Source organism: Episyrphus balteatus, chromosome 2 (genome assembly GCF_945859705.1).
Source record: "Episyrphus balteatus chromosome 2, idEpiBalt1.1, whole genome shotgun sequence".
Classification (NCBI taxonomy): Eukaryota; Metazoa; Arthropoda; class Insecta; order Diptera; family Syrphidae; genus Episyrphus; species Episyrphus balteatus.
This window is the reverse complement of record NC_079135.1, coordinates 2523318-2547908: the sequence shown is the minus strand read 5'-3', so window position 1 is coordinate 2547908 and position 24591 is coordinate 2523318. Positions and strand designations below refer to the sequence as shown.

General features: G+C 32.2%; 2 protein-coding genes across 2 annotated transcripts; both read left to right on the top strand.

The window, feature by feature from the left end:
* The first annotated feature begins 280 nt into the window (after positions 1 to 280).
* Positions 281 to 12402, top strand: LOC129908424 (multidrug resistance protein homolog 65-like). The gene is made up of 14 exons (XM_055984886.1): positions 281 to 477; positions 6227 to 6481; positions 6537 to 6782; positions 6839 to 7010; positions 7064 to 7378; positions 7436 to 7892; positions 7946 to 8046; positions 8824 to 9202; positions 9255 to 9678; positions 9737 to 10000; positions 10532 to 10828; positions 10890 to 11250; positions 11306 to 11662; positions 12063 to 12402. Coding segments are annotated over exons 1-14 (3831 nt in total). The 5' UTR covers positions 281 to 475; the 3' UTR covers positions 12264 to 12402.
* Positions 12403 to 16479: 4077 nt separating this feature from the next.
* Positions 16480 to 24339, top strand: LOC129908425 (transmembrane 9 superfamily member 3). Its single transcript, XM_055984887.1, has 8 exons — positions 16480 to 16775; positions 16866 to 17061; positions 17114 to 17475; positions 17534 to 17665; positions 23108 to 23274; positions 23342 to 23776; positions 23842 to 24072; positions 24131 to 24339. Exons 1-8 carry the CDS (start codon positions 16704 to 16706, stop codon positions 24273 to 24275), a joined length of 1740 nt encoding a protein of 579 aa, XP_055840862.1. The 5' UTR covers positions 16480 to 16703; the 3' UTR covers positions 24276 to 24339.
* The last annotated feature ends 252 nt before the right edge of the window (positions 24340 to 24591 follow it).

Genomic DNA, 24591 nt, shown 5'->3' with positions numbered 1-24591 from the left:
TTTTAAAATAGAATATTGTGTCTAAAAATTTTGTTTTGAAAACCACCAATCTGATTTTTACTTATTTTTCGATAAAAACATATTCATTAAATTTATGTTAAAAATATAATTTTAAAAATATAAGCAATAACATACGACACTGTCGTATGATTTATTATCTTACTGTTCAATTCAAACAATTAAGTTTCGAATTAATAAATAATTGACGTAGTCAAATTTATATATGAACAAAAAAAAGTCTTCCTAGGGTCTTGAAACAGCATGTCCACAAACTTTCTGTCTAGAAAGCTATCAGTTCTTGTTTAGATCTCTAGCCATTCTGTTGAAAGAATTTTGCACCTCGACGAATGCAAAGTTTATTAAGCAGATAACGGTTTTTTATTTATTTTAATAAAGTTTAAGATATAAATGTTGTGGTGTTTCTTATCAAAACAATTACGGATTACTAAAGTGCACTTTCTATAAGTGAATTAAAATGTGAGTGAATAGATTTTTTCTGTTAAATTTGTATTAATTTATAGTTGACTTTAACTAATTAAAAATAAATTAAGACCTTGACATTGGATCTTTATTGATTCATGTTAAACTGTATGTCTTTGAGTTAAATGAAATTCTGTTGATTGCTTTGTTTGTGCAAAATTTCGACAGTTTAAGAATAATGTTTTAACTATTGAACTCTTATTTTATAACAAGAAAGATCAAACTGATAACTTTTTTCAGAGTGTTTGGATATTGGCTAGGTTTTTGTTTTTAATCAACAAGAGTGCAAGTGTAAAAATACTTTAGTAATAGTCCCTTTAATTCAGATTTAAAGTTTTCCACCATAGGTATTATCTGTAGCAAAAGCGTTCCAAAAAAAAAAAAATTAAATAAGTTATTAAATTTTGGTTAAGGAAAACTAAAACCACAAAAATGAACAAAGTCAATTTTAACATAATTTTCGAAAAGAAACTAAACATATGTAAATGTAGATTGAATTGAATTGAACCCATTATTAGGGTTAAGAAAATTAACAAAAAAATACTCTCTCAGGGGGCTCAAGCCCCCCCAAGGTTTCAAGATCATGTTATTATTTTGCTGATTTCATCATAATGTGCATGATTAACTGAAACGTGTTAGTTTGATTTAGAAGCAGCACAGATTCTCGAGCCCCCTCCAAATTCTGAAACGGCTGTTTGTGTTTGTTTGAGTAAGAACCTTAGCTGACGTTGAGGGTTGGGGTAATTTTTTTTTTGGATTTTATTCAATTCCGAATTCTTCAGATCATTTGTTTAGTATTTTGACGTCGAATTACATCACCGTTTAATTTTGAAAAACTTTTTATGTACCTATATTTACTTTTTTCAAATAATATTTTTCTCAAAGATATCGGAAATAGAAATTCAACAGGTGATTTGGATTAAAAAAGCAACATATTACGAACAAATATAAACATATATTTCGGATTAAACATCAAAAAGAAATTCATTCAAAATAAGTTTCTGAGAATTTCACGTTCTGCATTTCACTTTTTGCGCATTCACTTGCCGAAAGTAAAATTAGGTGTTTTGCATTTTTTTACTCATTTAGATTTTCTGATCGAATTCAATTCACCATGTTTCTGTTCGTGAATTTTGGGCCTATTTCATTGAATCTGCAATTGAAGCAGCAGTAATTTCACTTTAGAAACGAAATAAAAATTGAATATCTTTCAGTTTTGACAGTTCGAAGCAATTTGGAAGTTTTCGAAATCGATCGAAATGACGAATATAGATATTTCATTTCACGTGAAATTGAAAAGAGATTTGAATTCACTTTTGGTAGAATTGCGGAACATGGGCGTATATATCGAAAATAGTGGTGAGTATAGTTCAAAAACTATAGACGTGATAGGAATAAATCTGTAAACAGTTTTGAATTCAGCACATGACTAAGTTCGAACGAAATAAAGTGTTGTTTTTTTAAGGATGACTCAACTCCTTGCTGTTTGTGTAAAATTTTTGGGACACAAGAACTTTGAAAAAATTTCTAGGTACTCTGAATGTGAAAGGAGGAGACACTAGTACGAATCTGTCGAGAGCAGTAAAATCCTACTACACCACTTTCAGTATTACAGCACAGCGCTTCACTCTCGATGAAAGATGAATAAAAATAGAGAAAAATTTCTCGCACATTTACCCTCTAAAAAATTGTTGAAACATTTTTCAGCCCCCTCCCAAATTTTTTCTTAATACGCCACTGTCTGAAAATTCTGCTTTATTTATTTTTCGATGATGCTGATGATTGTGTGAGCTATTTTGTTGTGTGCTTGACCGGTATGTATACATGTGTGGTCATCTGTGGCATCATATCTTTTAAATTACTTTTCGTAATTTGACAAATGCTTTGTGAAGTTGCACCAAGTTGATTGTGATGACATATAGTGGCAATAGTTATGAAGTAGTTTTTCTCTCTGCCAAATTATTTGAAAGTCTTAATTTCCTAGACCTTTAAAGTTCACCATCGTCCAAATATCTAATTTACGTCAGATTTTTAAATAAAACCCAGGAACATCAAATCGATACCAATATTCTATTTCATCGATTTCAAGGCTATCGAATTAATGAACATAACATTATTAACTTTGGATGAGGTTTTTTTCTTTTTTCATTATTTTTAGAGCGTGATTTCGGAGGAGTCAGTTTAAGGCACTAGGGACTAGGCTACCATTTTTGTTTGAAGATTCTCCTTGTGCGTCTTTCGAGGAATCATCACTTATCCAATTTTGGATGATTTCCTTTAAATTTGTCGCTCATTTATGGTACTTGAAGGGTTGAAGGATTGTTTTTTTTTTTAATGTAACGCTGTAACGCAGAATATCGATAAAGTCATGCTCGACATATGGTTTGGTAGAAATTTTAGAAAACAAAAGATTTTTGTTTTAGGTTAGCTTAAGTAACTTTAGTTCTGATCATAAATTTCTAAACAATGAATTTTTTCAGTGATTTCACTCCTTCTTACCCCGAAAAAAAATGTTTATACTGCAAGAAGTATAACAAAATAGAAGTGTTATTTACATTCAGAAAGACAATGGGCACGTTCAAACACCTATCGGATAGGCTATCTGGGATACCCGTATCTGGAATATCTTTTTGAACGAAGAGCTATCCAGATAGCTTGCCCAAGCAGCTACCAAAAAATATTGAGAAGAGGAAACTGTTTATTTTGAGCAAATTACATTTTTTTTTATTGTTGAATAGTACTTGCACAATCGCTTTGACTTTATTTCTTGCAAATTTGTATTTATTTTTAAGCCCGAAAAGTAATCAAAATAAAAAAAAACTAAATGTTTATCAGCTGATCACTTGAATACCTGAGGTATACCAGAAATTCTCGGATACCTTCAGATTATTTTTTGACAGAAAATGGTTCGTTTCCTTGCTAATTTTTAACATTGTTTACAACAACAAAAAGCTATCCGATAGCTTTATGTTAGCTCTTTGAACGTGCCCAATGTTTAATTATGTATGTTGGTAAGAAAAACCAAATGTTGACACATTACTCATGAGTAGTGCTACCGATGACTCACGGTTCACGAGCCACCATTCGCATCGATTAAGAAAAACCTAAACAAATATTATGTATGTAAATTGTTTGTAACCATCGACACCGTAGTTCAATTGAATTCTCTTCGAACTCGGGAAAATCTCTACTTTCTACTTCTAACTAAATTTGCACTAGGTATTAAATGTCAAGTTAATTAATTTGCACTAAAATGTATTGTAATATTGTTCAAATTAGAAATAATATGGTTTATGAGACTTTGATATGTCTACATTTATGAATAAATTTAAATAACGTTTGATTGCAGTTAACAAAAATATTATATTTAATTGATTTAGTTTTTTAATAAAATATTTTATGTAAGTGGATTGCACATATTTTGCTCTTGTTCCAAAAGTAGCTTAGAATCGTGTAATCAGTAATCACAACAAAAACATTACTGTTAAAAAAAGAGCCAAGTTATCCCATGTTGAAATTATGCTGGCACAAAAAGTATTGAGATATAAAAGTGTACCAAGTTCTAAGGCTTGGGTTCAAATTCGTATCAATAAAATTTTGATTGCTTACTTGACAATTTTTGTTTTAAATACCGATTTTTAAAGTTATTTCAAAAATTTGCCAAGTAAACAATCAAAATTTTATTGATACGAATTTGAACCCAAGCTTTAGAACTTGGTACACTTTTATATCTCAATACTTTTTGTGCCAGCATAATTTCAACATGGGATAACTTGGCTCTTTTTTTAACAGTAATGTTTTTGTTGTGATTTCACTACTTTTTGCAACGTATGGCTGTAGAATTGAAAATCTCTATATTTGATGAAAATTCAGTGAAAATGGGCGGTTGCCACGCCCCCTGGCTGAAATTCACAAACTTTAATTTTTTTCCTTTGTATAAACTACCATCTCTACCATTCTACCAAATTTCAAGATACTCCGATAATCAGAAGGGCTCTAAGATATTTAATGAAAATTCAGCGGAAATGGGCGGTTGCCACGCCCCCTGGCTAAAATTCTCAAATTTTAAATTTTTTCCTTTGTATAAATTACCAGCTCTACCATTCTACCAAATTTCAAGATTCTACGATAATCAGAAGTGCTCTATAATATTTGATGAAAATTCAGCAGAAATGGGCGGTTGCCACGCCTCCTGGCTAAAATTCTCAAATTCTAAATTTTTTCCTTTGTATAAGCTACTTGCTCTACCATTCTACCAAATTTCAACATTCTACGATAATCAGAAGTGCTCTATAATATTTGATGAAAATTCAGTGAAAATGGGCGGTTGCCACGCCCCCTGGCTAAAATTCTCAAATTTTAAATTTTGTCCTTTGTATAAACTATCAGCTCTACCATTCTACCAAATTTCAAGATTCTACGATAATCAGAAGTGCTCTATAATAATTGATGAAAATTCGGCGAAAATGGGCGGTTACCACGCCCCCTGAATTGAAAATCTTAAATTTTCGATTTTTTCCTTTGTATACACCACAAGTCCTATCACCATGTAAAATTTCAAGTTTCTACGATAGCGGGAAGGTCTCCATAATTTTGATGATCTGTCAGTGAGTCAGTTACGGTTTTCGCGATTTTTGAAGTCCTTTATCTCAGAAACTACTCATCGTAAGAAGCTGAAATTTTGTGAGGAATTTGGGTTCGGCGAGCTCAACAAGCGAGTTTGAAATTTCTGGCATCTTTGGTGTGGAAGTTAGAGGGGGGTCGAAAATGGCCTGAGTTGTTTCCTGTAAATAAGGGTGTAGTGCCAAAGTTGCTAGAGAACTTGGATGGGCACTACCGTGCCCCTTGATTAGCTAAGTCATTGAGGCTTATTTTTTGGCGAAAAGGCATAAATTTGTTTATTACACTCTTGATTTATATTTTAAAAGTTTCTTATATTTTTTAAAAAATATATTTAAAAAAAACTGTTAAATTATATAGGTATTTTTTAAATAAACGTTCGAAATTTTATTTACAGAATTTGTTTTTACCATTTAGTTCTTGGTAGTGTTTAATTTTTCGAAGAATTTTGTCCACACTAATCAATTTTACAAGAAAAGAATCTTTAAAAAGCGATTTTGTTGCTATAAAAAGGTGTAAAACGCTTGCAAATAGGTGATTATTGGACTACAGGTAAAAAAAATTATTATAATTATTTTAGTTCCCTTGAAAAATTCCTTTCGACGAAAATAAGTTGCCATTTCGTGACAAATAAGTAGCCTTAATGTATAAATATTAGTTAATAAAACATTTTGTTTTGTGTACTTGCAGTTTTTGTATATAATTTTTCAAACTTAAACTAAGAAATCTAAATTGAGGCATAATTTTTTTGAAAAGGCATAATTTTTTTCAAGTGAGGAATAATTTTGACTGATTGGGTTGGCAACGCTGCGTGTAATGTCATTTTTTAAGGACTAAGTCAACTTTTGTAGGGATTTTTTACTTCAAGTTACTTTTACTGTTTGACGTATTCCTATATTTCCTGATTACGCTAGATACGATTAGAACTATTACCATTTTGAAATTTTTAGAGAACTTTTTAAAAACAAATAAATGTTTATATGCTTTCTTGAAATCCCAAAGATAATACAGAACAAAACACACTTGCGTTGGGCGCCATTTTTACACTAGTAACTTGTTTCCCTTTCACCCGCTCTAAAACAAGTTTGATTTAAACTAATTGAGCTATTCTATTTTCTAATTCTAGGGGCTCCAAGGACACAAAAAATGACAAAAACAAGAACAAATCTATCAGCTACTTTCAACTATTTCGCTATGCTACATCATTGGATTATTTTCTCATCTTCATTGCATTTATTTCGTGCCTCGTCAAGGCGTTAGTTTATCCAGCTGGTATAATAGTCTACAGTGAATTGGTTGCAATGTTTGTCGATCGTAATCTTGGTTTTGGAACTTCATCAAAAACTATTTCATTACCTTTGTTTGGTGGTGGAAAAATATTGTAAGTCTTATAAATGCCCTACATAAAATTTGAAACAAAATTATTATTTTCATAGAACAAATGCAACAAAACAAGAAAACATGGCTGAACTACGAAATGATTCGTGGGCTTTTGGATACATTTTGACCATTATTTCCATTGTTTTATTTGTTTCGGGAGTCATTTTCGTTGATATTCTTAATATTGTTGCTCTTAGAATCACTTCAACAATGAGAAGGAAATTTTTTGAAGCAACATTAAGAAAGGACATCGGTTGGCATGATGTTGCATCAAATCAAAATTTTGCTGTCCGAATCACAGAGTAAATTTTAAGAGTGATTTATTTAAAAGAAACTATATAATTTTGTCATCTCTTAGCAATATGGAAAAAATTCGTGACGGAATATCGGAAAAAATTGGTCATTTTACCAATTTAGGTCTCGGTTGCATAATTGTTGTGGTTATTTCCTTCGTCTATGGTTGGAAACTAACTCTAGCTATTAGTTCGTATATTCCTTTGGTTTTATGCTCAAATTATATTGTAGCCAAGGTTAGTTTACCTATCTAGTTTTTGAAAGAGGATTTGAATGTATTTATTTTCAGTACCAAAGCAAACTTACGATACGTGAACAAGATTCTTACGTAGTGGCTGGTAGTTTGGTTGAAGAAATAATCGGTGCAGTTCGAACTGTTGTTGCATTTGGTGGAGAGAAACTCGAGTCTGAACGTTTTGATAAACTCCTTCTTCCAGCTCACAAAGCCAGTAAATTAAAAGGAGTCTTCACTGGGACAGGAGATGCAATCACCAGATCAATGTTGTTTTTCGCAGTTGCATCTGCGTTTTACTATGGAGTAATTCTAGTGTTGGAAGATCGTGGAAAAACCGATCCCGAGTATACACCAGCTGTTTTAATGATTGTATGAAAAATCTTGGCCATAAGAACCCCAAACTCATTGTTCACTTTAATATTCTAGGCTTTCTTTGGAATTCTTGTTGGAGCCGATCACATTGCTAGATGTTCACCGTTTTTGGATAATTTTTCATCAGCAAGAGGCTCTGCATTACCGATATATGAAGTTATTGACTCATCGACAAATATCGATCCAATGTCTGCAGATGGAAAGATTCTCAATTATGGACTTAAGGGAGATATTGAATTTCAAGATGTCTTCTTTAGATATCCTTCCCGTGAAGATGTAATTGTTTTAAGGGGACTAAACTTGAAAGTTGAAGCTGGACAAACTGTGGCTTTTGTTGGTCACTCTGGTTGTGGAAAGTCAACTTGTATTCAACTTTTACAAAGATTCTATGATCCAGTATTTGGGAATGTGATTCTAGATCAATTGGACATTAGGAAATATAATGTAGCATGGTTGCGATCAAATATTGCTGTTGTGGGTCAGGAACCTGTTTTATTTCAAGGCACAATCGGTAAGTTAGGTTTGCAAAAAATACTTTTGATAATCATACTTCTTTTGTATTAGGAGAAAATATTAGACATGGCAAACCAGATGCTTCGCAAAAGGAAATCGAATCAGCTGCCAGAGCTGCTGGAGCACATGATTTCATCATTGATTTACCATTTGTAAGTAAAAAAAAATGCTTTTAATGAATAACTATTAAACAAAATGCCTAAAAAAGTCATATTTCATAAAATGAACATAAGTTGGGCGCCATTTAAGATTTTCAAACATTGTAAGCCTTAAAGTTGTCTACGCCTTTTTTTATTTTTTTTTACTGGATTGATACTTAGGTAGAAGCTGCAAATATTTCTCAAGAAAAAAATTTCGTTGAGCGCCATTTAACAATTTTTTTTTTTAATTCGCTAGTACATATTTCGAGTTTAAAGTTTTAGGCATATTTTTTGACGTCCCAACATCAAAATCCTAATAATATTCAGAGATACGGGACTTCAATATAAGAACATTGGGCGCCATTTTATATTTTTGATCGTTGTAGAACTATTTTTCTTTGGTCTAATTTTATGTTTTTTTAAGGATACAAGTCTTTGACATATGTAACCAAGATTATACAAATTGAAAATTGATTAAAGTCACAAAAAAGTTAAGTTGCCTAAAAAAAAGGCTTTTATTGGTCGCCATTTTAAAGTAGGTATACGTTGGGCGCCAGTTAAGATCTTTTAACAATGCTAAGATAATTTTCTTTGAGCTAATTTACTATTTTTGGACTTAGAGAACTATCATATGTTGGCTTAAACTGCATAAAAGATACAACATATTGAATTTTTTCTTAAATTACCAAGAAAAATCCGGTGTTGGGCGCCAATTAAGAAATTCTTTTTCATACTAGCATGGATATTTTGCGTTCAATACTGTTTTTTTTTTTTTTTTTTTACTTTCAGAGTTACGAGACTTCAATCAGTGAGAAGGGCATTCAATTGTCTGGTGGACAGAAGCAAAGAATTGCAATTGCCCGAGCTTTGATTCAAAATCCAAAAATTCTACTTCTCGACGAAGCTACCTCAGCTCTCGATTATAATTCTGAAAAGATAGTCCAGAAAGCTCTCAACGCAGCCAGTAAAGGCAGGACAACAATTGTTGTTTCTCATCGTCTTTCAGCCATCAAAGACGCTGATAGAATTGTCTTCATTCATGAGGGCAAGGCAGTCGAAGAAGGCTCTCATGAAGATTTAATGGAATTGCGTGGTAAATATTATGACATGGTAACAGCTCATGAATACAACGATGGAGATGCAAATGAAGAAGATATTCTCGAAAAAGGTAAAAAAAATTAGAATAAACTAATGAATACAAACATAATCTTCAATTTTAGATAAGAATTTTGACATAACCTTTGATCAGACAAGTATCAATTTTGAAAAGAACCAACTAAACAAACATCGATTTTCAAATGCATCAACTATTGCCAGAAGTATTTTCAGTGATGATGATTTGCAAGAGGAAACTCAATTTTGGAGGACATTTACAAGACTTTTGAAAATTGCTCGGAGTGAATGGTGTTATTTGATATTTGGAACTTTTTGTGCCATACTTTATGGTTGTATTCAACCAGCTTATGCTTATATATTTGGAGAATTCTATGCAGCTTTGGCAGAAACTGATCCTGAAAAGGTTATATCAAGGACAGCTCTTTTGTCAATAATTTGTGCATGTGTTGGAGTTGTTGTAGCGGCAATTTGTTTTATTCAAACATATATTTTCAATTTGGCTGGTATTGGACTTACAACTAAATTAAGGTTCACGTTGAATCCCTTTTTTTATGGAAGTTTATAACATAAGGTTTATTCTTTGCAGATCATTAACTTTCAAATCTATTCTTGCACAAGAAATCGGATGGTTTGATGATGAGGATAATAGTGTTGGTATACTCTCAGCCAGGTTATCGGGAGATGCTGCCAGTGTTCAAGGTGCAATTGGACAACCGATGAGTGGAATGATTCAAGCAGTATCGAATTTCGTTTGCTGTATTGCATTGGCTTTTTATTTTTCCTGGGAGATGGCGTTGGCGTGTCTATGTACATCGCCATTTATGGTGGGGTCAATCGTTTTTGAAGCAAGGTAAGATTTGTGTTTGATTCTTTCATTTAGATGTTAAGAATCTAACATATCAGAAATGGGATTAAGGGCTGCAGTTTTACAGTAAAGTCGGCAAAGTAGTGACAGTTTTCCAAAATTGTTTTACTTTCAAAATGGCTTTCAAAATCTGTAATATTGGGCACTTTAAACGGCAATAACTTGAATTACAATACATAGAGACGATTGACACTTAAGTGGCCAACATTAAAAACTACAGCGAATCGCTTCCTGTCTTTTTAAATACACACTGCATTACCATCTCTAACCTTAACAGTGGAGACCAGGAAACTGGTTCTTAACAATCCTCATTACCATTTGCACATTCGAGTAAGTGCCACGTAAGTGGCCGATATTGGAAACTTTAATGCCACTTCCCATGGAAAAATTAGAACTGCCTTACCGACCTTAAACTTATTTATTGAATAATGCAACTAACAAGTCTATAGAGGCTAGAAATAAAATTTTATGATAGTAAGCTTAATTGGCATCTTTATATCCTTTTTTTAACTTCAGATACACAGCAAGTTCAGCAATTCACGAAAAACGGACTCTCGAAGAAACAAGTCGAATTGCAACAGAAGCTATTGCCAACATCAGAACTGTAGCTGGACTTCGTCGAGAGCCTCAGCTAATAGTAGAATACAACAAAGATGTCGAAAAATACAAAGCGCTTCTAAAGAAGAGGCTTCGTTTTAGAGGAATTGTCAATTCCAGTGGTATGGCAATACTGTATTTTGGATATGCTGTGGCATTGACATATGGTGGAATTCTTTGTTCAGAAGGAAAGATCAAATACTACAACATTATTAAGTAAAATTTTTATTTCGGCATTTTTTTTCCTCTAATTAGCTTTTTTTATTCTTCTACATAGAGTTTCTGAATCTCTACTTTATGGTCTTTTAATATTGGCAACATCTCTAGCATTTGCTCCATCATTTACAACAGCTCTCATATCTGGTCATCGATTACTTCGAATTGTTGATAGAAAACCACGAATAAAATCATCACGTCATTCAGAGAATAACTTAAAAATCGATACGTCAGTGAATGGAGTGACGTATAATGACGTTTCGTTCCGTTATCCAACGCGGCCTGATGTCCAAGTCTTGAATGGTTTAAATTTGGGAATCTTACAGGGAAAAACAGTTGCATTGGTTGGAGCATCTGGTTGTGGAAAATCAACTTGCATTCAACTTTTACTACGATATTACGATGCTGATAAAGGACAAATCGTAAGAAATGTCAAACTGACGTAATGACGTGTATAACAGAATTTATTATTTTTAGTGCATAGATGGTAGGGATATTGAACAGGACATGGCATTGCCAACACTTCGTCGTCGATTGGGTATTGTTTCTCAAGAACCAGTATTGTTTGAAAAGACAATTGCTGAGAATATAGCCTATGGTGATAATTACAGAGAAGTTTCAATGAATGAAATTATTGAAGCTGCAAAACTTGCCAATGCACATTCGTTTATTGTTGCATTGCCAAATGGATTTGAAACGAAACTTGGAGCGAAAGGTACACAGCTGTCGGGTGGGCAGAAACAAAGAATTGCCATTGCTAGAGCTTTGGTTAGGAATCCACAAATTTTATTGTTGGATGAGGCTACGTCTGCATTAGATTTGCAAAGTGAAAGGGTAAGTTAAATCTCTTTAAAAATGCAGGTATAACAATTTATAATAGTTTGTGTGCATCTATAACAGGGAATCCGTAACCAAAGACATCCGTGTCAACCCGCCCTACTAACAATTTTGATAAAAATTTTGCTTCTATAATGCTTTACAGAAGCAACAATTGCATCTGTAAAGCTTTATAGAACCAAAATTGTTTGTCGGGCGACTTGCAATTTTGCTTCTATAGAGCATTATGATTCTTTAGCTCATGTAAGGCTTTATAGAAGCAAATTTGTTAATGGGATGAGCTTACTTAAGAAGGCGCTCATAATAATTGTTTTATCGTGTTATAAACTGTTATAAACTATCATTAGTTTTTGAAATATTTCAAAAATTAAATTTAATAAATTTGAATATTTTACAGATTGTACAATCAGCTCTAGATACAGCTTGCAAAGGAAGAACTTGCATTGTTGTTGCTCATCGACTTACGACCATTCATAATGCAGATTTGATTTGTGTTTTACAAAATGGAAAAATAGTCGAACAAGGCAATCATCAACAGTTACTAGCCAAAGATGGTATTTACGCAAAATTATATAAAAGTCAGCCTGCTATTAGTTAAGATGCCCAGATTAAACCGTCAAATTGTGTACTATTTTGTAAGATTCTTAAAATTGTTTAAAATAAAGTTTAAGCACTTATGGAAAAGATTTTTAAAATTTAATAAATACCACGATTCTGGAAAACCCAAGAAAACCTCACAGGATGAAGTGAATTTGATTTTTGTTAACCGCAATCAACTGTTGGTTTCTAAGCTCTATCTCCTAATAATACACTGGATAGTGGATTTCAAACAAATTATACCAAATTTCTTGACTCCTATTGATGTTTTGACCTGGTACTTTTAAAATTGGCCATCTCTTTCTATATAAACAGAAAAAAGTGAGACAGAGTCACTTATCTTTATTGCCACAGACAAATAACACAAAAGATGTTGTACTGAAGTGGTACTAATGCGATATATTCTTTATCACTTTTATAAAAGAAAAAAAGAGATCATAACTGATTAGGTATAATAGTTCCTCATTTTGAGTCAACATTTTTATATGAATCCACTATTCCAGTGGCTATTTCTAACTCACAAAAATTCACTTTTATTAAAACTTTTTTGAATTCTGTTAACATGCGATTTTAAAATTACGAGCGTGGTATGAGCTTTCTTCTTATAGAACTTCTAATAGAAGCCAAAAAATAGCTTTCATTGAACCTAAATTGTTACTTTGGTATAGTTTATACCGTAAAAGCCAGGTTTTGAGTGAAACCACAAAAAATTGTTTTTTTAAGTGGTATTTTGGACATTACTTAAAACAAAGGACTGACTGCGCCAAACGGACTTCGGACTCTGAATCAGCACATCGAAAAACATAACCCAAGATGGTTCTGGTTCATTTGTTCACGTCACTTATCTTATTTTGTCCGGCAGTAGGGGTTTTCATGAAACGGTGCATACTCTGAGTAAAGCCTTAACTACATTGGCCTAAAAAGTGAAAAAGTTCAAAAGTGAAAATTCTCAAACTGATGTTGTGATGATGTACCGAAATTAAAAATTTAGAAAAACGATACAGAAAGCTTATTTTTCGATCTAAAAAAAAAAACAATTTGAATCACAGTACACATAATAAGGTAATATATTCCGAACGTTGTCAAAATTTGTTTGTCAAAAATGGGCACCAATCTGTCAGGTCGGCCTTTAATTTTTATATTTCAATCGCAGTAAACAGGAAATTTGTTTTAATTTATAAAATGTCATTTAAAAATATTATAAATTGAAAAATAACAAATTTTCTTCGTGTTTCATCGCGGAAAATGGTAAATAATTGTTTAAAAATTAGTGGTGTGCGTGGTTTATCGGTTTTTGTGCGTTTTTCGTCGGTATTTTAAACAATTAAGAATTCGGTAGCTGACATTGGTCGCCAAAGTGTCATGTTTTGACAATCTGGCGACCAATGTCAGTTCGGAATATATTACCTTTTTATGTGTACTGTGAATTTGAATACTCTTTTTTACAAACAATTTGCGATAACGAGAAAAGAAATATTTTCACTTTTTAACTTCTGCAAAAAGTGGCCAATGTAGTTAAGTCTTAAATCTACTTTGGAGACTTGAAAATGTTTCGTTTTGTTTCAGCTGCGTGCTAGGCTTAAAAGCAGAAACACAATCACGCTTTGCCAGACGCGTCATCGCGTTACGTTGAGAAATTCTTAAAGCGCGCTTCTGTCACTTTGACTTCGAACAGCTGATTGAAACATAAAATCTGCTGTCAAATAAAAAAAACACAGTGACTTACAAAATTATTGGGCCAAGTCTTTATCTTGATTTAAAAAGTGGGAAAATAAAGAAGGATATTAATGTGTTTAAAAAATGCATAGAAATTTGTTTATTCTTTAATCATATAGTTATAAAAACAAAACCAATCAAAATAAATTGTTTTTTAAACGGAACAAACAATAAAACTCAGTCTACAACATCATTAAATTATTGTTGTTTTTAATACGTTTTTATTTAAAATATCTCGATGTCGTTTTTTTGTGCAAAATCTATATAGAGAAACAAAAAAACACCTAGTTTTGTAATAATTAATTTTTTGTATTCACATTTGGCCCAATAATTATGTGGGTGAATGTAACTATGTCTGATAAATGTCAGAAAGCGAGCAAAAGTTCAGTCTGGTTGAACTTTTGCTCGCTTTATTACGGGTCCTTACGATTGTCAAAAAAGCGTACGTAGAAAAAGCGTCATTGTGTGAGGTTACACAGGTTTCGTATGGTTGAACTTCTGGCAGTTGTCAAAATCGACGGCAAAGCGTGATTGTGTTTCAGCTTTAACGCTTAAAGCCTGGTACGCTGCTCGCGCTAAATTTTAGCTCCCATACAAATTATCGAAAATTTTTAGCCGAGATAAAATGGATCCCATACAAGTTATCGATAACTTGTATGGGAATTTTATCTCAGCTAAAATTTAGCGCGAGCAGCGTACCAGGCTTAACCCTGTTGAACGTGGTAAAGTGGTTAACGTGTCATACATATTTTGTGTAGATTTGACAGTTTGTTTGTCACATTTACCATTTTACCAGATTTACCCAGAGTTTACACTGAATACCCCTAGGGCCAGTTGTAGAAATATTTAATCCGTGGTTCAGCAACTTTTTTTTCTGAATTCGGTGGTAAAATTGATTTTTAGCACTGGTTCTAGGTCCATATAGGTTGAAATAACTAAATTCATCCTTGAACCACAGTTGATCTACAGCTAATCCGCTGAAATCGGCGACGTTTGTACAACTGGACCCTGTCAAATATTTGGACAAAATCTACGATATGACAGCTCACTAACAACGATCGTGTCAATTATTAGGTTTCGAGAGCTGCAAAAACATTGCAAAAACCATAACATCACCCTGAGATCGCTTCTGACTGTAACCGGAACTCATTTTCGTTACAGAAGCATTATGATAATTTAATTCTTGAAGACAGCATTACTTGCCACACTCATCTTGTATTTATTAGGTGTGTTTTTTTGTTTATCTATATAGATTTTGTGCAAAAAAACGACATCGGGATTTTTGAAATCCATGCAAACATTTGGCACCACTGTACATATACTTTGGCAGCTGTCTGTCAAAAATGTTGCTTTTGTTTTTTTTTTATTTTAACTCCGAAGTGGGAAGGCCATTACATCCATGTTGGATGCAAACAAAAATTTCATATGGCCATGGCATCCATGTTGGATTCAAAAAAATTGTTTTTTCACAAAAAACCAAAAATTATCTGTATATTCTTAGCTACATTTTAAGACCATGACCATTAACATTAGTTGCGTCGTTCTTGTGTTATAAGTGTTTGAAGGTAGCCATATTGAATTTTTTTTCGATTTTTTAAAAATCAAATGTGAAAACTTTTTTATTTTTATTTCTAATTTTTCGAAAAAACTTTGGTAATTTTAAATACATATCTGTTCAACAATCTTATCAGGATCCATTTAAGACTTTTATCTGAAAAGTGCATTGCGTGTATCTCGAGATATTAACATTTCAATGCAACCATGTCAAACAAATTTTTGATTATTTTTTTCTATGCGAGTTTTTTTCAAACCTCGTTTTCTCCGCTTTTTTTTTTTTTTGTTAATATTTTCAGATATTTCTGTATGAACACAACAATTAAACTACCTTGGCACTACTGCTTTTATCGAGAGAAAGTAAAATCTGGATAATTATCTGGATTTTTCAAAAATCTATACAGATAAAGTTTTTGTTGTTTTTAACACGTAAATTGTTTTGATTTCAAAAATCTCGATGTCGTTTTTTTGCACAAAATCTATATAGATAAACAAAAAAACACACCTATTATATTAACCCTTTGGGAGGTGGAAAAGTACTACAAGTAGTTTACTAGTAATTTTCAATGGAACGCACTTTCAACAAATTCATATAGGTACAAATCGTATCTACTCTTGAAGAAGAGCATGAGTAGATGATAGTACTAGATTACATCTACTATTAGTAAACTACAACCTCCAATGGAACAGGGCTATTATTCCAAAAATTTCACACTATACTGAGTGTGGCATCTGCCTTAAGGAAAAATAACAATTTTCATAGTGCAGACGTGCCATCAGAAATTATTTTATTCACCTCAAAGTTGTTTTTTTTTTCTACTCCCCTCTAGATGGCTACCAGAAAATGTCAAAAATATTCACCACTAAAACAGCTGTCAAAATATCGAAATCAACGCCTGCACATCGAGTCAACGCCTGCACAAAATCAAAAAAAAAAAAAAAAAAAACCATACCACCACAAAAAAAATCGTCCCCCGCCTGTCAGTTGACGTGTTTAGAATTTTCACATCTTCTTCACATCCATAACCGAAATCAATTTTTTTCTCTTATTATTTTTTTTTGCAATCAAATCTACACAAAAAATGCAAAAAATCTAAAGTCCCAAATAACTTAAAAATTCAACAATAATCCAAGTTATTTGTTATTTATTGTAAAATTGTTGCAGAAAAAAATGTTTTTTGCCCACGTATTCATAATTTGTTTATGCGTGTTTGGAGCAATTTCCGATGAGCATAATCATATTGTAAGTTTTTCTTTTTTTTCTATCTACATATTATAAAAAGGGAATTTGTTAAAATTCAATGAAATTAAATGATTCATTAATTTGTTAAAGTACAATGACCGAGAAGAAGTTGTTCTCTGGATGAACACTGTCGGCCCCTATCACAATCGCCAAGAAACTTATGCATATTTCTCATTGCCCTTCTGCTCGGGATCGAAACAAAGCATTAGCCATTACCATGAGACACTCAGTGAGGCTCTGCAGGGTGTTGAATTAGAATTCAGTGGCTATGAGATTGATTTCAAAGGTAAAATCCATTAAAATAGTCAACAAAAAAGTGATTAACTTTTTTTTCACAGTCGACGTCTCGACGACTGTCATTTGCATGGTCGATTTGACTGAAGACAAAGTCAAAGCTTTCACTTATGCCGTTAAGAATGAGTACTGGTATCAAATGTATATCGACGGTCTGCCAATTTGGGGTAAAGTTGGTGAACGTTCCGAGAGGGAGAACAAATACTTTATTTACACCCACAAAAAGTTCGAAATCGGTTACAATGGCAAACAGATTGTTGACATCAATCTTACCACAGAGAAGAAGGAGCTTCTTGTCCCTGGAGCCAAGATTAAGTTCTCTTATGAAGTCATTTGGAAGTTGACACCGGTTAAGTTTGAAAACCGTTTCGACAAGTATTTGGATCCAAATTTCTTCCAACATAGAGTAATTACACTATCAAATGATTCTCTGTCCATTTTATAATCAAATTCTTCTGTTTCAGATTCATTGGTTTAGCATATTTAATAGTTTTATGATGGTTATCTTTTTGGTTGGACTCGTGTCGATGATTTTGATGAGGACTTTGCGCAAAGACTATGCACGATATAGCAAAGATGAAGAAATGGACGATATGGTGAGTTCAAATAATGGTTTATTAGAGTTTATTAGCTCGCGATCGAAAAAAAAGTGCCAACAATGCGAGTAGCGTTAACTTTTTTATCGGTATCTTTTTTTTTGTCTTTGTGATAAGAGATAATTTTTTAACAATTTTAAATCAAATTGCAAAATGATGTACTTTTTTAAAGAAAAGCCAAACAGAGTATAAATAGACTGCGTCATTTATCTAATACGATCAAGGCTAACATTATTTTGTTTGCTGTGATCGTAGAATGTAAACAGCTGGGTAAATAGAAAGAAATACAATTTGGTTGTGTGAAGAGTTTAAGCTTCTAATGCAACAGACATTCTGTTTTTTATATACAGCTTAACATTCCAGCGTTAATAACTCTTTACGTAGGTACATTTTTACTTGCTCTATAGGTACGGTGACCATCCGTCCCGGTTTACCCGGGACTGTCCCGTATTTCTACAGCTTGTCCCGGGTTTTATTCAGGAAACCCGGGACGTATAAGTGTCCCGTATTTTGTAATTTGTCCCGTGTTTGTCCCGTATTTGAAAATTCTCTGATTTTTGTTTTACTCAAAATTAAAAAAAAATGTACGGAAAACTAGAACAAGAAAACAGTGATTGAAAATTAAAAGTTTTTCTAATTTTTCGGATCAAAGCATTAAGTCTAGTATGCTGCTGAAACAAAACGAAAATTTTTCCAAGTAAAAAACTCTGTTGGAGCAAGAAAAATTACCTGGACAGCTAAATGTGAGTGACAAACGACAGAAAACTCCAAATATTCCAGCACTGGTCAAATTTCGTTGGGTAAGCTGCGTAATGTGCAACGAAAAGCAAAATTTTCGTTTACGATTTCGTTGTGCTGTATGAAAATTTTCGTTTCGCCTCTAGACTAGGCTTTAGTTTTTAAAATTTTTCGTCAATTTTTTAATTCCACCTTGTATTTGTCAAGTTGAAAAGCTATACTAGGAAAAGTTTTTTTTTTTTCGAATAATGGACAACATATGGAAGAGTAAAGAACCCAGCTACATAAATTTCATTTCAATTTTTTTTTTTATTTTGAAAATCATTATTTTCAAAACGATCCAACAAATTTTGTATCCGTCCCGGGTTTTGCTTCTAGAAATATGGTCACCGTATCTATAGGGCAAGTATTGGTTTCGTGTCGAAAAAAAATTTGAGGTTTTAATCAAAACCAACATTACGATGATGTAGAAGTCCGAAAAGGTGGGTCTCGCAATTCCGTTCGTGAGTCTGTGTACACTAGGGTGGAGTGAAAAAAAAGTTGTCTTATTTTTTGTTCACTTTCACTGTTCACAAATCAGTTGAAAAAAATGAAAACAACATAGAGGTAAATTTATGGAGTTTTTTTTGAGTTTTTACTGTTTTACTCAGTTTTTTTGACTCGAAAAACATGTACATTATTATTTATTGTTCAATTTTCATTAAAAAATTGCGATTTTATTGACTTAAGGCCCATACTGCAAGAATCCATTGGCGGCGAGCACTCCCAACCCCCATGATCCAGCCACGTAAAAACAAAAAATAAAGAAATTTCTTAGACAAAAATAGTTTCGGTTTTTTGTTAATTTCTCGAAAATGACAAGATGTTTTTGGATGCAGTTTTCTGTTTTTCTTTAAAAACAAATAACAGCATCGAATTTTAAAAACTTAAGTAGTACTTATTTACATAAAATTTTGAAAAAAATTAGTTTGAAATGTTTTTTTTTTCAAAATTTTGATTTCGAAAATTAATTTTTCAAAAACTGTGCCAGAAAATGGCCATATAAAACATTTTTGTAAAAGACTAGGTTTTTGGCTTTACAAAAAGGCAAAAATAGCACGTTATTGTAAGTATAACCGTTGATTTTTAATATTTTTTTGTTTCAAATTAAATAATTTCTTTTTTAAATTGCCCCTCCCCGCTAAACGAAGGGGAATAGACCCTCCTCCCATACGATTTTTTTCTTGTCTCGACCGAACCTACACGCTCTAACTTTTTGGCACATTGCTTCATCTCTTTTGAAAATTGCTCCCAGTACATTACTTCCAACAAGCATGTACATTTTAAAGGGCGTTGTGAACCCTCAAGATATTTTTTGATCGGGCTGAGATTTGGTATGCTCTTTTTTGATGACTAATGCCACCCGTCCCTGGTATGTAGAAGAAGAAAAAAAAAAAAAGAAAAAAAAGTGCAGTTTCACTCCACCCTAGTGTACACAGCCTAAAGGGGTGGACGGATTTTCTCTAAATTTGGTACAGATGATTTTTATAGAATTCTGAAAGTTATTATCTCGCTTAGAGAGTGTTTCTCCCATACAAATTTTTCAAGTTATAGCAAAATACTCGAAAACGGCTCTAACGTTTTTGATTAAACTTTGAAAACGTAATATTTAAATCAAATGTGTAATAAAACTGCATTTTTAAATATTCTCAAAAAAGTCAAATAACAAAAAAAAAATTTTTTATTTAACAAAATTTTGCCCTAAATGTCGACTCCCTAACATCAACAAAATTTCATTAAATAAAAGCAGCTCTTATGTGTACTGTACTTAAATTCTACAAGTAAACTAACATAAAATTGTTTTAAACTGCAAGATCAAGTACGTGCGACCTAGTCGTGCATTTTATTATTTTAGCATCTATTATTCTAGTGTATATCATTTTGCTGTATCATAAGGAAGGTATAGACAGAGATGGTGTGAACAAAATTATTGATAGACAAATTTATTATAGTTAACGAGCAGAATATTTAATTTATTCATTTTTATTTTATTGAAAAATATGTAAAATATGATAGGTACTCCTCAAGGGTTTAGCATTTTACGAGGTTATTGACATCTAACGTACATTGTTATTTTTGTAATATTTGAATAATTACAAAAAAAAAAAAATAATTTGAATCACATAGCTAGTGTAGAACACAGCGTAGTGCATTAATGTGTTTGATTTTATGATGATGATGACCTTTAACACAAGCAAATTGATGAAAATCTAGTTCTGTTTTAATTCTACAATTGAAGATTCTTATGGCATTTTTTATCAAAAGAAAAAAAGTATAGCTGTAAAGCTTTGGGCAGGTTGAGAAACATTAGGGACTAAATATTTAGTCAAATTTCGAGTTTCTGCTTGGTTATTTGTAAAAAATATCGTTCCAATTCATGCAATTTTGTTATAAAGTTGACTAGAAAGTTACACAATAAAAATCTCCCTAACTTGTCTACTACTCGTCTACCTAAATTTTCATTCAGAAATGACCTTGGCTGAATCTTTAGTCTTGAACACGCCCTTTGTATACACGATTGGAAGATCTTCCAATATTGGTCGATTTTTCGCAACGAATTTTCACCAATTTTCATCATACACATTTATCAACTGTGTAAAAATTTAATTTTATATGTCAAAAGAGACAAAAAAAATTGGTAGCCTTCCAACCATGTAAACAGATTTTTTTTAATTGGAAGACAAAAAATTGTCGGCCGATTTTCTACCAATGATTTGTCTAGATTTTAAATAAAATGATACAACGGTATAAACATACAATTGCCAATTGGTAAAAAATTATAAGTTTGCAGCTCATTGGATGCTCATTGAAAGATCTTCCAATCGTGTATACTTAGCTTAAGTTTAAAACAAAATATCCTCTTCTGAACTAATAAAGGTCAATAGAAAATAAATTGGAGTGATATTAAAAAAAAACTTTTAAAAATCTTTTATTTAAAAGTCTCGCAGCATCAATCAAAATTTAAAAAAAAAAACTTGCATTTAAAATTTCCTTGGACTATCGTTGCGTGATCGCGAAAAAGTTAGGTCGATGTCGATGCAAATCATTTAAATGACATTTAAGATTTCAAAATTTCAATGTTAAAAATTGCAAAATTTTTAAATGCTCGTTTAAGAACTGCGGCTTTTCGTAGGTAAACCGTTTTTTCAACGTTGAGATTGCTATTATAACCATTGTTTACATATGTATTTCAATATTTCTTGAAAAGAAACTATCTTAGGAAAAGCAGAATTTTTATGAAATAAATACACTATGAGCGCCACTTAAAAAAAGGGGTGACATGAGCTAAAACTAAATTCGCCTTCATGATAGCACTATAGAAATATATAGACAATGATTATAACAATGCCAATGAATGGAAAAAAGAGAAAAATATGCTGCCGAATTTCATAGCACTTTTTTTGTCTATGATAGTGGATCTGGATACCCATTAGACCGGAGCGACATTGTAAAAAATGAAATTGATAAATAAAAACAAACCCACCGTAAAAGTTTCATTGGGTACAAAAAAGTATTAAGTTTTTTTTTATTTTAATTTTTGAAATGACCGCTAGAATTCGCGCATTCGCATTGAAAATTAAAAAAAAAAAGTATAAAATGGGCTTATAAATCAAATATCTTGCAATAGTTTTATTCTTATTTAAAAAGCTCCAATTGATTAAATTGTAAATTAAAATATTTTTTTAACATCTATCAAAAGTACTGAAAAAAAAAGAAATTCTCTCCGGAAACTTTTATAGATCAGTCTAGAAGTGGACCATCAGGTTTTGCATTTCAGGACGTCCGATATCCATTTCCGAACTTCGAATTTTTTTTTTGAAAGGCTCAATTTACAAATAATATTAGGAGCGATTTGCAAGTTAAGTGACGATCTCACCTGGCAAGCAGGGTCACAACTATCAAGAGTACATCACCTAATTAGGCTTGGCTGAAATGGGGAATATTACAAATAAAAATGTTAGTGGGAATTTTCGCATCATAAATTTCGAAGTAAAAATATTTCTTGTGAATTAAATGCTCCCAATCCATAAATTCAAAAAATATCGTTTCTTTTCTATTGTTCCCTTTTCGTTAATATTGATGAAAAAGCGAAAAGAGATCAAAAATAAAAGCTTTTTAATTAAGAGCCTTTTCTCCAACATATTTCACCGAAAGTTTTCATTCAGAATAGGTCTGAATAAGTATGCGATAAAAACATAATGTATGTACATAATAACACAAAATCACTAAAGACCGCATTTTCTTACAACTATTCTTTTTTTCGAAACATACATAATGATCCTGAAAACTGTAAATTAATTCGCTAAATTATCATGGTTTCATGGTCCTTTTTTTAAGTTTTAGTTGTATTTTTGCTTTCGAAAGTGTCCTTTTGTAATACATTTTTTTAAAATCAATAAAGAAAACAAAATTAAAACAAATCTATAATAATAGTAAAATCAATAAGAATTTTGTTTTAATACTATTCCCCTTTGCTGTCATCATTATTTGTAGCTTCGATATAGTAATTACCCAAAATATTTATCTTTATCTACTAATGTTTACTTTTTTATGACAAAGACTGAGATAACTCATCAGACAGTTTGAAAGGGTATTGAACATCGACCCTTTTATTTATTTTTGGTGTATTGCAACACGTTATTAATGATATAAATTTATTCACAGGAACGAGACTTGGGTGACGAATATGGTTGGAAACAAGTTCATGGGGATGTTTTTCGAACTCCACAACATAGTTTATTCTTCTCCGCTCTAATCGGCGCTGGATATCAATTGATCTCAGTTGTATTTTGTGTAATTATTTTTGCAATTGTAGGAGAACTATATACAGAGTAAGCAAACAAAAATAAAAAGAATAACATTCCTTTGAAAAAAAATAATTAATATTTCTATTTAAAGACGAGGATCTCTTTTGTCAACTGCGATATTTGTTTATGCCGCCACATCCCCAATCAATGGCTATTTTGGTGGTTCTTTGTATGCTCGTCTCGGCGGACGCATGTGGATACGACAAATGGTAATGTCGGCATTTTTGGTACCTGTCTTTGTCTGTGGGACAGCGTTTTTCATCAATTTCATCGCTATTTACTATCACGCCTCGAGAGCAATTCCATTCGGTACAATGGTTGCCGTCACCTGCATCTGTTTCTTCGTTATTCTTCCACTAACCCTTGTGGGAACAGTAGTCGGACGCAATTTAGATGGCCAACCAGACTATCCGTGCCGCGTGAATGCTGTACCTAGGCCCATACCCGAGAAGAAGTGGTTTATGGAGCCAGCGATTATTATTCTCCTTGGAGGTGTCTTACCATTTGGTTCGATTTTCATTGAAATGTACTTGAACATAAATCTACTCAATCAAAAGCGGATAATTTTAATTTGAAAACAATCTTTTCTAGGTACTTCATTTTTACGTCATTCTGGGCTTACAAAATATACTACGTTTACGGTTTTATGCTTTTGGTCTTTACTATTCTAACAATCGTCACCGTATGTGTAACCATTGTATGCACGTATTTCTTGCTAAATGCCGAGGATTACCGGTGGCAGTGGACGAGTTTTCTGTCGGCCGCATCAACGTCAATTTACGTCTATGCGTATTCATTTTATTATTTCTTCTTTAAAACCAAGTATGTTTAAAATGTTGGCTTTTTTTTTATAAATATTCTAATGCTTAATGAATTTCAGGATGTATGGCCTCTTCCAAACGGCATTCTATTTTGGCTACATGGCGCTTTTCAGCGGAGCGCTAGGTCTCATTTGCGGCACCGTTGGATATGCCGGTACAAACTTTTTTGTGAGAAAAATCTATTCAAATGTGAAAATCGATTAAATTTTTGTATATCGCATCACAAAAAAAGTAAAAAAAACCAATTAACAAAAAAAAAAAAACTAAAGTTTTTTCCTCGGTGAATATAAAAAAAAGTAATTAATTATTAATAAATTGTGATGACTTGATTCTACGATGTACTTCTTTGGCTCTTTATCTCACACACCACAACCATGTTCTAATCTTGACCAGTCCTTTATCCGCAAAAGAAAGTTCTGTATAATTAGTTTATAAGTATTCTATACAAAAAAAAAAAGTAATACATATTATTATTAATTATTATTTTTTTTTTAAAGATAAGTTGTTTAAAATATTTCGA